Source organism: Ascidiella aspersa, chromosome 6, assembly GCF_963924565.1.
Source record: "Ascidiella aspersa chromosome 6, kaAscAspe10.2, whole genome shotgun sequence".
Classification (NCBI taxonomy): Eukaryota; Metazoa; Chordata; class Ascidiacea; order Phlebobranchia; family Ascidiidae; genus Ascidiella; species Ascidiella aspersa.
In genome coordinates this window covers 30,503,984-30,518,823 of record NC_139452.1, presented here as the reverse complement: position 1 = coordinate 30,518,823, position 14,840 = coordinate 30,503,984, and the positions used below count along the sequence as shown (strand labels likewise).

The window sequence follows — 14,840 nt, the reverse complement described above, 5'->3', positions numbered from 1 at the left end:
AGGGGTAATGTACTTTCTGTGCTACGGTACCTTCACATATGGTTCGAAAATTGAGGGCGGCTAATCAATCGATTTTATTGAGTTGTTGTGAAGTAAGTTTGCGTAGCTACAGTCACCATTTATAATTATAGTCCTTGATTCAACTTCTGGATTAGTTTAATTTTAACACTACTGTCAAATTAAATTTTTACACTTTAAACGAACTATTACAATCTTAAATGTGCATATTGCATTTGAATTCGTAAAGTATATAACTGTTTAGTGGTTTATGTGTTTTTTTTGCGAAATTAAAAATATAAACTATGTAGATGTTTTATTTTTCATTGTTTTTAATTAAACCAATACCAATATTGTGTTTTGTAACTCATTTTGTTGTCTATACTAGAGTTACAAGTACAAAACTGCCAAAATGAAGCAATACTATTTTCATTTATATATAATTATTTTTGGCGCTGGTCTAGAATCCTATCACAGTTCTAAAATCAACGCACAAAATTTGAGTTAGGGTGCGGCTTAGCGTTCGGGTGTGGGTGAGTCAAGTATTATTATATTCTTTGTTTAATAATAATATTTGACCCACCTTAACCCAAACGCTAACCTGCACCCTAACCCAAATGGTGTTTCGTTGTGGTAGGATTCTAGACCAGCGCCTTATTTTTGCCCAATGTAGTTGGCAAGAATTTCATTGTTTTTAATAAAAAAAAAACTTTAACACAATTTTGTTTACATAAGTTTGAAATCTAAATCCTGTGTGCAAACTAGTGTTAGTTAAATGTATGTTAAGATATGATATGTAGGCCTATTGCGTTTTATTTTTTTCAATTTGTTACAAGGTCACAGTTTTAAATAGATTCATAACAGTTTTCTGTTGTTTAAAAATCAGCTCATTTTAAATCCATAGTGTAGCATTACAGGCCTAGTGGGCTAATGAATTAATAATGTGGTCTCACTGCAAATTGGGTCGCGGTACTTTTTCTTACTTGTCTCTCAGCTTACTTTGTGTCACAAACAGCTGCCGTCTGCATCTTAAAGTGTAGATGCAACACTTTCATCTATTGATATGAGGAGATGTGGCTTTAAAATGTATTTGTTAAGCTATTAGTACTTTTAATTAGCTGCAGATAATAGAAAAGGCTCAAAATTTGTGAAATATAGATTTTAAGGCATCAGTTCAAAATAATGCCTTATTTTTATAATACTAGTTGATTGGGAATTTCTTTATTTGAATGTGAATGGGTTTAATTACCAAATTAGACTTTTCATAACCGTGTTAGTAACAGATCTTCTTTGGACAAATGAATGTTGTATGCTTTGATTAACACAACAAATTGATTGTGGTAAACAAATAAGTCACTTCTTTATTACCTGGGTAGCCTAAATTTAATTGCCAGGCAATGTAACTTCACTTTTTTCCCCAACTAATATGAATAAGAAATGTTTTAATGTTTTCAATAGAGCTTAGGTGCAGATTGATTTTCTGCTTTCGAAGGAAAGAGCAAGTTAAGCAAAGATGGTGAGTTATTGATTTTCTATCACTGCAATGTTTAATTCATGTAACGCAATTATCACGGGATTATATTTTGTTTAAGGGAAATGATCTAAGCATGCCGATGGAAATGTGTTCTCATTGTAAGTATTTTTTTTATTGAATTATATTATTTTTAAAGCTACTTTAAGGGTTAAATTTATGGTCGGTAGTATGTTTGATAAAGGTGACAAGTTTTTATTGCATGGTTTTCTGTATGCATTCAAGTAATGTGCAAAGCGCTTTAAGATTTTACTTTATTAGTTTTTAGATTGTATGGTTTGATATAAGATTAAAATTAGCACTCGGCTTCAATAAAATAACAGTCTCCAAACATGTAGATAACCTGTCTACGAAATGTTCTACTTTAACTTACGTGATCTGTTAAGCAGTCAAATAATGTACTGCAAAGAATACAACTTTACTATTGCCATAAGCAATACCTACGTTGTGCATAACATTGCTGAATAATAGCCTAAAGTTGACCTGGTAGCGTATTTTGTCCAAGTCAGCACGTTTTTTGAGGGAATGTTACTTTTGCAAGTACTCAGTCAAGGAAATGGCAAACCCCACACCTGGCATGACACTGACATATTAAATGAAGGTTATCTTGAGATGCTTATCACAAGACGCAAGTATTTGGTCGCCCGTCAAAACACTGACGCTAGCACTATAAATGTGTCGCCGCAGCGAAATGGCAGAATTGGATACAAATCCCATTTGGAGTTGATATACTTACGCTTAGCATTTGGGTCACTGCGAAAAAAGAAAAATACTGGCCTAGCAGTTTAAATTGCTTTTCAATGCGAGTGCAAATCTCAACTCTTAATTGGTATTTGAAAAAAAATGTGTATATACCACCAAAAGTTTTAAAAACATTCAAGATAACTTGACTTTTGTTTAATTTCAAGTCGATCCTGATGAGATCGCACGGTTGGGCAAACGATTTCGCAAGTTAGATCTCGATAACTCTGGATCTCTCAGTATCGATGAGTTCATGTCGTTGCCCGAACTCCAACAGAACCCACTCGTTCAAAGAGTCATTGAAATCTTTGATCAAGACGGCAATGGGGAAGTGGATTTTCGTGGTAAGTTATCCAGCATTCTTTTTGGTAGTACCTTGCTTTATTTTTTTTACGGGGTTGGGTCTTTTAAATACACCTAATATTAAGTGTAATTCCTTATAAAAGAAAGATTTAAATAAAATTATTTTGACAATCTGGTAGAAGTAGGAAAAAGTAAGGTTGCCCTACAAATATAAATTAATAAAATATTTGAATAAAGTGAATAAATATCTTTTTTCTAAAGAAGTTCTACGAAATATCAGGCACAGAAAGGATTAAATTGCTTGGCGGCCCAGGTCTATTCTTGGTGTATTAACAGTTTCTAATGGATTTTACAACTTCCTGCAATGCCCTGATTAATTTACAGCCTTTTCTAATTTGCCTGACTAAAAAAAATTCCCAGGCTTGCTCAGAATGAATAGGCTGAGCATTAACCAACATTGTATATTAAGTAAATTGTATTACTGGGAAATCAGGGGCATTTAAATTTTGTATTTTGTAGTAAAACACAGTTTCAATATTCCTAAACAGTCTATGTTATTTCTAATCTAGCTTGGAAAATTGGGAAAATAGTAAGTCAATTTTGTTGTGAAATTGTTGCGCCAATTGTAAGAATCACACTATATGACAAACTAAATGTTTTTAAACATGACATACCCTTGCCCTTTAAAGTTAATGACGACAATGACTTCAAATAAAAGGAAATATGTTTTGGACTTTTTTGTCGTAATAATCAAACGTCCGTCATTTTATAAGGTCATAGGTTTAAGAACTTTAAAGATCCAACCATAGTTTATAAGATTGCTGGTTTTTACCTATTCAAACCACTTTGTTTCATTGTTTTTATTTGGTAAATATATTTTCAATTTTAAGCAGGATCATTCTCATTTTGTAGCTTTTAGTTATTTACAATTTACCATACATGTTATTTTTGTAGAGTTTATTGAAGGGGTGTCACAATTCAGTGTCAAAGGAGACAAGATGTCAAAACTAAAATGTGAGTTTTCATTTATGGATATACATTCTACTATTCATGACATGCACATATTTATAAAAAATGTATGCTTTATCGAAAATATGGCGTTTATTAGTTCAAAGTGAAATTGTAACTAATCAAGTTTCAGAAAAATTTAAGTCTAGATAGCTTTTAATTACCCTCTTTTTTACTATAAAGTTGTTTAAAAAACATACAAATTATGTACGTCAAGTACCTTCTGAAAGGTTCTTATTATACAAATTTTACAAACTTCTTATTTGTTTTTAAATTTTCAGTTACCAACCTTGTTGCTTTTTCAAAGTTTTTTCTTTATTTTTTAGTTGCTTTTCGAATCTACGACATCGACAACGACGGATTTATTTCCAACGGTGAATTATTCCAAGTTCTTAAAATGATGGTCGGAAGTAATTTGAAGGATGCTCAACTTCAGCAAATTGTCGACAAGACAATTATTTATGCAGATAAAGATGGAGATGGAAAAATATCTTTCGAGGAGTTTTCTTTGGTAAGATTCTAGTTGGCTTGTCTAAATCAGGAGTCACTAAACTACATTCTGCGGGCAGGGTTCGGCTAACAGAGTTAATTGATAAAATACAATTGAACTGTTTGACCAATTAAAAACTAAATTTTGGTGATATTATAAACTTAAATGACAAATTATTTAAGCTCACTGCAGTTTTAGTTTTTGCATATTTATATAGTTTCTTGTATTATTAAAAGATAATATTAAAAGTTAATATCGTCAAACACAAAATTTTATATTTGGCGCGTGATCGTCAGGCCTTACAGTTGTCCGGCCCCTTTATGAAAAAGTTTGGTAACTGGATTTTAGAATAGTGGTAAAACTTATTGCAGGGGTTTTTAAACTTTAAAAAAATTGGTTGGCATGGACCGTGGTGGAATGAAATCTGTAGGGATGATGTCATAAAACAAGTAGAATTAAAAAGCTTTTATTTCTCGTCCAACAAATGTCAATGTGAAATAAAGTCTGAATACATTGGAGAATCAATTATACTATTTTCTTTATATATATAATATTACCTAATGTTTTTAAAAATAATTGTTTTATCTGTCATGGTACCAAGTGCTATGTTACCAAATTGGTCGAGAAAACCTGGCCTAAAGTAAAATAAATGTTTTTTTCTGGATACCGAAAGCTATTTTCTACAACAGCTTCAATCTAAAAATTAGCTGGGAAGCAAAGTTGCAATTTAAGATAATTGTTTTAAAAGATTTTTTGCTAAATTTCAGGTTGTTTCTTCTTTGGATGTTCACAAGAAAATGGTGGTTGATGTTTGAGCGTTTTGCAAACCAATTTACATATTTAGAAACGGATAACTATATATTTGCTTGCCATGTTCAACAATAATACCCCATGACATCTTCAAGTTCCCAAACACACAAAGTTTTATTCTGGATCCACTGATTCTTGCACTTTTTTAATAGAAATGCAGTTAAATGCCCTGAGATTTCCACCCAGTGCAGATTTGCAATAGATAACTAAAAGTGTGACTTTTCTATCTGTCGGTCTTTACACATCATTATATTTGTGGTTAGTTTTTGCACAATCTTTTTTCCTTGTTTCTGTGCTGCAAGTTTTGAAAATTTATACAAGTGTTTCTCAACCCATGGGTCACAACCCAACATTTAGTGTGGTTTTATTTAGTTGGGTCGCCGACTGCAGTTGTTTACATAGTTAGATTTATTAAAATTGGTTCGGAGCAAGATTTCTCCAAAAGTTGAAACAATTGTGAAAGCAATAGGAAAACATGGTTTTTGGTAATTAAATTTTATTTTTGCTAATGTATAATCTTGTGTTCACTTAAAAAGTTTAGTAAAGATAATTGGATGGCCAAAGCTCCTGTTATCCTTTCAATTAGTATTTGGGTCTCAACCAAAAAAGGTTGAGAAACACTGGTGTATACAAACCACAGTTAATGTTCAACACCAGACCCAGCTTTCTTGGGCAATTGGAGGTTGTATTGATTGGTAGCCTTTTTGTGCTACCTTACCGTGTTCCTAAAACTAGAAAGGACTTGCATGACAGTAAGGTATTGATTGATTACAGATATTTTGCTGTTTTCTCTTTCGCAGCCCAAATACTTTGCAAAAGATGTGATTCCATTTTTACACTGTTAGAATGCTTGTTGCTTTAAAAACCATGAATTCAAAATATTTTATAATAGTCCTGCAAAAAAATACAATTTTTGAACATTTTAATATTGTGAAGACAACACTTTTGTGTACATATTAAAGCAGCGTGCTATAGAGTTCTTACTATATTTTGTTTTCTGAAAAGACCGAGCAGAACTGTTGACTTTTTGGAAATAATTAGTTTGTCAACTAAACCACTACAAACATCGGAATCTGATATAAGTTTTCAGATCCGTATATTAGATTTACTTTTGTATGTGAAAATTAATAAAGTTGTTTCTTCTTAAACCTTGTTTGTTTGTTGAATGGCAGTCAATTAAGCATTTATTTCTCCGGTTATAAAAGTTGCAAGGCAAACAAAAACTTTTTAAAACTTATTACCTTTTTGCTCTGCTTCAAACTTTTTCAAGTTAGGAAAATTTAGTTATAACTATGTTTTTTTTACAACCAAGGCCACTTAACTGTTGCTCGACATGTACAATTTATTAAAAAGTTGAACATATTTGCGGTGCGATTTAGCAAATATCTTAATAATTATCATAAGAATAATAAAAGTCTCCCTTAAACTTACGAGCATACAATGAATCCTTTTCTTTTAAACTCAGTAAAAAATTAAGTTATTTGTATTTCCTAAATGCTAATTGAAATACTCCACAATGTTACACAAACATAATCCAAGCTTAAGACACAGATATATAAAAATGTAATAACTAATAAACCGGAAATAACAGCAGCATTGTGCCACATAATTTATGCTCTCCGCAACACAAACTCCTTTATTCTTCCCCTTTTAAATGCACTATGCTTTGCAGTAGTTAACACGGGTGTTGTCAAGTGGTGAATGTTGTTTGGTGTTCGGCCAATTTATTGCAGCAGTTGTTCAACGAATTGTAAATTTCTTTGGCAAAATGCATCTGAAGTTCAACCTGGTTTAGGTAGCTTCCATAAAGCTGAAAGAATAACAAAAACACTTTAACTGGTAAAGCCAACCTAACAGAAAACAGCTAACAAAACAAGTGAAAATAACCTGGTGAAATTAACTCTGAAGGGTAGCTTTTGTTAAAGTATATATACCTGTGGTTTAAGTTGAATAATTTTTTGGGCATTCCAGTAGCACTGCCTTTATAAATTTTGGTAATTTCAAACTATTAGGGATGCCATTTAGTATCTAGTAGGATTGTGGTACATTTTGTCCGAAATATCAGATATGGGAATAAAATACTAGGTTATGGTCATTTCTATGAGCAGTATATTTTGTCTGCCACACCTTGTATTGTCCAACGTAAGTTAAGGTATAAATTGGTCACAAAGAAAATTAGTTTTAAACTATTTAAAAGAGTTACAGGGTCGTATAGTTAGTTTAACAAACCTGAGGTCCATTTGGATCAGTCTTGAAATTGACATTCCTTAACGAGGGTTGTGCGTGGTGAATGCTGATCAATGTTTGAGATAACTGTTGGTGAGCCAGCATCTGCAAAGCAGAAAATACAACGATAGTACCTAGGTGAAGCAAACAATTTTGTATGTTTTGTTAGGGTTTAGCAACTTTCAGATGTGGCCAGGCTAGCCGTGAACACATTTTTGATTAAATTAATAATATACTTTTTATTATATTTAACTCATTGCCAATAGGTTTTCCTACTATAACAGTTACAGAAAAAAGGGCATGCTATTGATTAATGTTTAAAGATACAGCTGTTTTAAAATCCATAATAGAATACATTCCCCAATTTTACCATGTGTCCACTGTGCCAAGTTTTAAACACACAAAAATGTAGAGTTTAATAACATTAAAATTGTTGTAAACAATCCATAGTAAAAAGGGTTTAAAGAAATTTTCAAAAACTTACCAACTGAGCTTCTAATTGATCGCACAAGGTAAAAAAATGCTCGAGGCATTTGTCAAACCTTGGGATCGTGCTGCTGTCGACAGCTTTCCTATACAACATTAACACAAGTATGTTAACTGCTAGACAACGTTAACTATCTAAATATATACAAAAAAAATCTAAATGATTGCTACCAGGCATTAACTAGCTAAGTGTGGTTGATCTATTTTAGATCTGCAGGTCACATAAAACAACTCTAATTTTACAATTTTAATGAAGTAAATAAATTTTTCTTGTTAAATTGAAGTCTAATGCTTATAATATTGCACATATTTATATTTAAAGATGTATTTTCATGCCCGGACTGCATTTGATAATTTGGGGCCGCCAATTTAAAACAAAATCCTACTAACTGCGGTTAGGCTTCAATGAATGTTACTTTTAGAACATAGACAACATTTAATCAATGTTGAGTAATCTCAAAGGCCACAAATAAGAAAGTATGTAAAAGTGCAAATAATGAAGGTAACACAATTTGCCAAAAAGATAAATGACTTAACTTACTGCATTTCATCAACTGCTACGCTGACGGCAAAGTTTTGACTTGCAACTGCCATCAGGTTCTGAAGCAATTAAAAGCATTTGAAGAGACGGGGTGTATGTCAAATAAAACAACCTACAGTCTGGACAGAAACCAGCCCCTTATAGGCTTTAAACACTTTAGAACAAGAAAGTATTAACATGCCCGCCACATGTTGTAATTAGTTTATTTTTTTTATATAGTGCATCACTTTTTAAAAGAAAGAAAGCAGAAATAGGAGACCGGGGAACAAAGCAAAGGTGTTTCCCATTAAAAACTCATGTCAACTGTTTTGACCCCTTTTTGTAAAAAAACAATGTTTTTGCCTTTTTAGTTCAAGAAACCAGTGTGAGGTAAAGAGGTTACAATAAACACTTTTCATAATATATATTAAGCTATAAATTTCCGTGATTACTTTTCATCTAGATGCCAATTATAAACTTATTTCCCTAATGTTTAATTTAGCTCTTTAAATATAGTTAGTTAAATAAATCAGTCTCACAATTAATGCTTCTTTCAAATGAGGAAGTATGACTTTAGCTTTTACGACCGGATCATCGTCCAGTTTGTCTTGAGCAGCTTGTGCTTGTTGTTGTTGTTGGGGTACCGGGGCTCTTTGGGGAAAACCCCCAGGAACACCTTGCCGAACTGTGTGAAATAAAAACAATATTTAGCTTAGCCAACAGGTGAAAAAATTTTTTTTTAAACAGTCCTATGTTTTTTCTAAATATATTTTGAAAACCAAACAGTAAATGTCACTGTAATTCGAATAACAAATAGTTAGCAACACTTTTTAAACACATAGCTTAGGCTAGACATGAAATAAATCGTTAGACATTTGAAAAAACACTGGGATTTTTAAAAACATCAAAATACATTGTCCTCATGGGCTCACAGCTTTCCATAATCTTCATATGATTTTTTGAAATGTATTTTTGAAATTATAAGCTGATAACAAGATGTTCTTTTATACTATAACGGAATTTAAAATGAATTAAATTTCAATTTATGATGACTTAAATTAACCTTTCAAAGAGCTTTAAAAGTACCACTCCATACCACAGCGTTGAAACAATTATTAAAGCAACGCACAACATTTGGGCTAAAGTGTCGGTTAGTGTTTGGGTGGGTCAAGTATTATTATTTAATAATATTGCTTCACCTACCCTAACCCAAAAAATGTTCGTGGTGGTAGGATTATAGACCGCGCCAAAACTTGATTTAATAAGTTTCAGATGTCATGCTAAGACTTCTGGGTAATTCAAAGAAAACCCATAGTAAAAGTTTAAAATTAAATGTTGAGTTAAATGATTTATTGGTTCTTTTACTTGCTACATTTTGTTGTCCGGCAAGCATCATTCGATTTTGTACCATTCCTTGTTGCATTGGAACAGGTGCAGACACTGGAACAGTTTGGCGAATCATGTTTAGATCTTGTTATACAGCAGCAAAACACTAAATTGTCTAAACGGTCTGGACAAAAAGGTAAATAAGTAGAAATATAAACAGCCATCATTTTTTATTTAACGGTTTAGCAGAATGTAGCAATAGATAGACGTTCAGCTTTTTCAGCAAGCTAGTTAACATAGTATGTTGGTGAGTCCATAGCTGGTTCAATATTTATGTCATAAATAATATCCAAATAAATTGTGTTACTAGCAAATTAAAGCCAACCTACCATATAATGAGTACTTTTACGTTTTAAACTGGGAAATTCGTATAGTTTTGTGGAAAATAAATGTTCAAACTTTACTTTGTTGTGTGTTTTGGATAATAATTACGTCAAAAGAATTATTTACTTCAGAAGTTGTGAAAATAAGGAAAGGGAGATTTCCCTTAAAAGTTGTCTTTAGAAGTATTTATTTGTTTGTAAGGGTTCACTGCCTAATGTACTCTTAAATAGTAGTAAATATGGCGCTGGCATAGAATCCTACCACATTTCGTCCGGGAGTTTTTTTATTGCGAGCAATATTTTGGTTAGGGTGAAAGGAAACCTAAATATGTAAGAATAAATATAATGATAATACTTGACCCATCCAAACCCAAACGATAACTCTCACCCAAAACCCAAATAATGTTAGCAATATAAACCCACCGGACAAAATGTGGTAGAATTCTAGGCCAGCGTCATATTTACTACTTTAAAGTGTGATTAAACAGTGAACCCTTGTTAAATAAATAATTACTTCTAAATATAACTTTTAAGGGAAATCACCCTTTATTTATTTTCACAACTTCTGAAGTAAATAATTCTTTTGACGTAATTATTATCCAAAACACACCACAAAGTAAAGTTTGAACATTTATTTTCCACAAAATTAGAGGAATTTACCAGTTTAAAATGTATGTTTACTCATAATATGACAGTTTTTTCTTCAATTTGCTTCTACCACAATGTATTTGGGTATTATTTATGACGTAAATATTATGCAAAAAATAACACACAACTAAGTTTGAACTTTTTGCACAACATTTAACGAATCATACAAAGCAACAATACATAAACAAGATTAATCTATAATCCTGTAGTGTTAGGAAAAACGACATAATGAAGCTAAATACGACAGAATAAGATCCTAATTATGTCGTAATAGGTTTTAAGTTCATTCAAATAAATTGCGTTACTATTTCTGTCCTGGCTCGTTTACCCAGTTTAGGGTTAGGTACTAAAATAACTTATGGTAGTTCAGACAGTGAACCCTTGTTAAATAAATAATTACTTCTAAATATAGCTATTAAGGGAAACCACCCTTTGTTTATTGTCACTACTTCTGAAGTAAATAATTCTTATGACGTAATTATTATTCAAAACACACCACAAAGTAAAGTTTGAACATTTATTTTCCACAAAATTAGATGAATTTACCAGTTTAAAATGTAGAAATACTCATAATATGCTAGTTATGCTTCAATTTTCTAGTAACCCCGTTTATTTGTGATCAGGTTTAAATTTTAAATCACATTCACTGCTAAGGACCCAAAGACGCGTCTTGTGATTTAAGTTGGTGAGTTGGAATCATTTACATATTAAATTTGGAAAGCAAGTAATTTAATACGTAACTATGGAAGTATCTGGAAAAGGTCCTTATGATTTGAGTTCTTTAAGACAAAATAGGAAGTAATAAACAGTGTTGAAATTTATTTAAAAGCATGACCCAAGGTTCATTTTTTTTGTTTGAAATGTGTATTTTGTGGTGTACTACGCTTTTCAACCTTTCAATGTGTGCAATATAAAGTTTGCGTAAGTAAATAGAATTAAAAAAAAAAAAAATCTAGTCAGGAAATCAAATTTTGTTGTAGTAAATAAAATTATCTTTGAATAAAAGATACTGATGATTAGGACAAATAAGTGAAATTTATTTATTTATAGTAAATGTCAGCAAAAATATTGACCAAAATATATATAGTAATAGTACCGATTGACATAACAGCATGTCATTAATTAAGGTATTATATCATTTGATGGCTTACTTATTTAGATTGATTCCTAAAAGTAATGTAAACTTGTAAATGTGTAGCTCTGATAATGGGTGAGCCAATTAACCCGAGCTTGGGACGGAAAACAAAATGTCTCCTCGGAAAAAACTACCCGGTCATAGAATGCGATAGCGATGCCACGCAAAGCAACGGTCTCCCCTCACAACGAATGGATGGGGAAATAGACATAGCTGGTACATCAGGAACAAATACTGAAGTTTCACTTGTAAATGAAGATTTGTCAGTGAAACAAAATGGTGAAAATGACCATCAACAAAATTCTGTTGAATCATCAGAAGCTAAACAGGAAAGTTTAGTTGATGAAATTAAAAATGTTGCGGAAATGTCTGAAGTGACTCCTGCTACTCAAGAAACAAAAACAGATAATAAAGAATCACAGGAAAGTGCTTTGACAAGTGAAGATTCATCAACTGTAAAACAATGTGATGCAGACTTTCCAACAACTTTTAGCGAATCACTTAAAACTGTCCCAACAACTAGTGAGGTTGAATCGGAAAATAGCGACACAATTCCTCAAGTTTCAAAAGGTGTTGCTCAATTAGGTGATGGAGAAGTCAATTTGGACGAAGAAGAAATAACTGAAGAAGAATTAAACGAAATTGCGATGTCAGTCAGCGAAGATTTTGACATTGATACATTTCAGTACAAAGCTAAAACTACTACTGAATGTGTTCAAGCAGATTCAAGTAGTAATGTTTTGGAAGCTGATTCTACTCAAGCAAATAAAATTGCTTCAAAAAGCGCAAGTGTCGATAAAGTACCAACACCTGATAAACAAGCACCAACAAATGAAGACGCAGAGGTTATCAATAGAACTCTTCCAGTTGAGCATGACACTGAGAACTGTGTTGAAACATCGAACGATGATTCTCCACATGAGGAAATAAACCAGCAAATGGTTCCTGATCCAAGTGCAGGAAACTTAAGTCCTCCAAATGAGGAAACCGGAAGTCCTGTTAGTGTTTCCGGTAAAATTGACATCCTTGATTACGCAAACTCTGAATGGAAAGGAACTACCTACAAAGCACAGTGTTTGCGCAAAGGTTACAAGATGCTCATATCTGTGACGGGATGTACACTTATGAGACAGATACGCGGTGACAATTACTGCGCGCTTCGTGCTACGGCTTATCAAGTTCTTTCCGATAAGTTGACATTGTTTGAATCGCAGGAAAACTGGGAAGAACATATTCTCGGAATAGTTGATAGATTAAAAGCTAAAGTCACCTGGTTAAACGAGTGGACATTTGCCGAAAGACTTCCGTCTACACCTGACAATAGACTAGATGTTATGCAGGACTGCCTCGCGCAATTTACACAGCAATTAAAGCTCTCACAGGCAATCGCGGACGCAAACGACAGACAGCTTCACTTTTCTGCCCTTTTTAACTCAGGCTCTTCGATGGAAATTAAAATGTTTGAAGCTTTAAAGCTGTTGCTTCTTGATTCAGCCGTTACACTTCACGAGCAAAACAGTCGCGGTGATGAAGTCCCGGTTTTTGCCTGGCTTCTCTTTGCCCGAGATACTAGCACCGACCCTTACAATCTGATGTTGAACCACCTAAACCCTGCAGGCAATTCTGGAGGTTTAGAGCAGGTAACATGTGAATCTTTCTATTTATGCTCTGGTGATATATTATTGTTTTTAAATATATATATATATATATATATATATATATACATTTTATAGAATACTTTTTGTAATTTATAGTAAACTATATGTTTTGAAATAACAGGAAATTATATTTAAAAGTTATACGCAAAAGTTTTATGCTTTGTTAAAATCTCCGTTATTAACATGCGATGTAAATACCTATATTTCTTATGATATGATTAAATGTTATCATTCTAAAATATATATATATTACAGATAAAATGTTTTAGGTTAAAAGTAAACTGCATGTTTTTTTATGTAGAATTACTTTAAATAAGTTATATCAAAAAAAAAGTTTTACTGAACAGTTTTTATGCTTTGTTAAAACCTTTCTTGTCAAAATATGCCTCAACATTTATTGTTAACTAAGTTTTGCGTAATGTTTAAGCAATATTATAACATTGATTGCTTTAATTGACTGTTTCCCTTTTTAGCAACAAAACGTATAAATTGACCCAAACACATATTTTTAGTAATATTAAATTTCTTGCATACCAATTTAAATCTTTGGAGCATAATGGTTGGAGGTTGTAGTAAGACGTAATAAGAATATCAAAAAATAAAGATGTTCTAATAAAGATGTTTTTCCAATAAATTTAAATCTTATTGTTTCAGGTTGAGATGTGTCTTCTTGGGCAAGCACTAGAACTAACAATTCGAGTCGTGAGACCTTCAAATGTCGACCAAGAAGACTTTGTAACGCATTACCCAGATCACATGATTGACACCTGGGACCAAATTGATCTAATAGCAGAAGACGACAGACATTATAACATTGTTGTCTTATGAGCTGCACGTTTGGGCAGGAGTTCATTTCTTCTTCTTTTAAGTTAAACATTGCAATGAAAACGGTGTTGGTGTAATGAGATTTCTTCACCACGGCAAGCACATATTGTATGAATATCATGTGAACAGTTTTGGGTTGGTGCTATATTGATGCACTTAAGCCAGTGCTTCTCAACCTTTTTTCGGGCAAATAAAAAAAAATTAAGCGTAAGTATGACGACTAAGCTTTGGCAACCCAATTGTTTTTCTTGTAAGCGAATAAAAATAGACATTAGCATAAAGAATTTCGATTTTTAATAATTATTCTAAGACATTATTTGTATTGCTTCCTTAATTTTCCAAATTGAGAAATCTTTCTCAGAACCAACCAATTAGTATAAACATGTCACTACTGCGGTCAGCGACCCAACCAAATCAAACAGCGACCCATAGGTTGAGAAGCACTGGCCTAAACTATGGTTTGGGATTCAATTTGGTAAAAACTAAGTCTTACTGTTGTGCCTAAATATATAGTCAAGTCACGAATCCAACCTTTTAATAATCACAATAACTGAAGTATGATGGCTATACAGCAGTCTTACCAGCCTGGTGTTTAGGTTGAAATTTTTCTATTCTATGCTATTACATCTTTACTATTTACAAGGCATGTCTTTATCTGTTACGGACTTGCTACTGCCAACAGTAAACTCCGCACTCGACAAGTCTTGTTTTACCAGAGTTTTACTCTGTCTCATCTATCAGTGTAAATTAGTT

At 32.4% G+C, this 14,840-nt stretch overlaps 3 protein-coding genes across 3 annotated transcripts; 2 read left to right on the top strand and 1 right to left on the bottom strand.

Moving 5' to 3' along the window:
• The first annotated feature begins 1,184 nt into the window (after positions 1-1,184).
• LOC146141237 (calcineurin subunit B type 1) lies at positions 1,185-6,038 on the top strand. The gene is made up of 6 exons (XM_083393168.1): positions 1,185-1,513; positions 1,590-1,629; positions 2,437-2,613; positions 3,527-3,586; positions 3,907-4,091; positions 4,838-6,038. Exons 1-6 carry the CDS (start codon positions 1,511-1,513, stop codon positions 4,883-4,885), a joined length of 513 nt encoding a protein of 170 aa, XP_083249294.1. The 5' UTR covers positions 1,185-1,510; the 3' UTR covers positions 4,886-6,038.
• A 164-nt stretch (positions 6,039-6,202) lies between these two features.
• LOC146141236 (mediator of RNA polymerase II transcription subunit 29-like) lies at positions 6,203-9,619 on the bottom strand. Its single transcript, XM_083392205.1, has 6 exons — positions 9,478-9,619; positions 8,652-8,797; positions 8,134-8,192; positions 7,591-7,678; positions 7,110-7,211; positions 6,203-6,690 (listed from the first exon to the last, which is right to left on the bottom strand). The coding sequence occupies exons 1-6, from the start codon at positions 9,572-9,574 to the stop codon at positions 6,571-6,573; spliced, it is 612 nt and encodes a 203-aa protein (XP_083248331.1). The 5' UTR covers positions 9,575-9,619; the 3' UTR covers positions 6,203-6,570.
• Positions 9,620-11,549: 1,930 nt separating this feature from the next.
• LOC146141235 (uncharacterized) lies at positions 11,550-14,336 on the top strand. Its single transcript, XM_083391923.1, has 2 exons — positions 11,550-13,244; positions 13,917-14,336. Exons 1-2 carry the CDS (start codon positions 11,676-11,678, stop codon positions 14,088-14,090), a joined length of 1,743 nt encoding a protein of 580 aa, XP_083248049.1. The 5' UTR covers positions 11,550-11,675; the 3' UTR covers positions 14,091-14,336.
• The last annotated feature ends 504 nt before the right edge of the window (positions 14,337-14,840 follow it).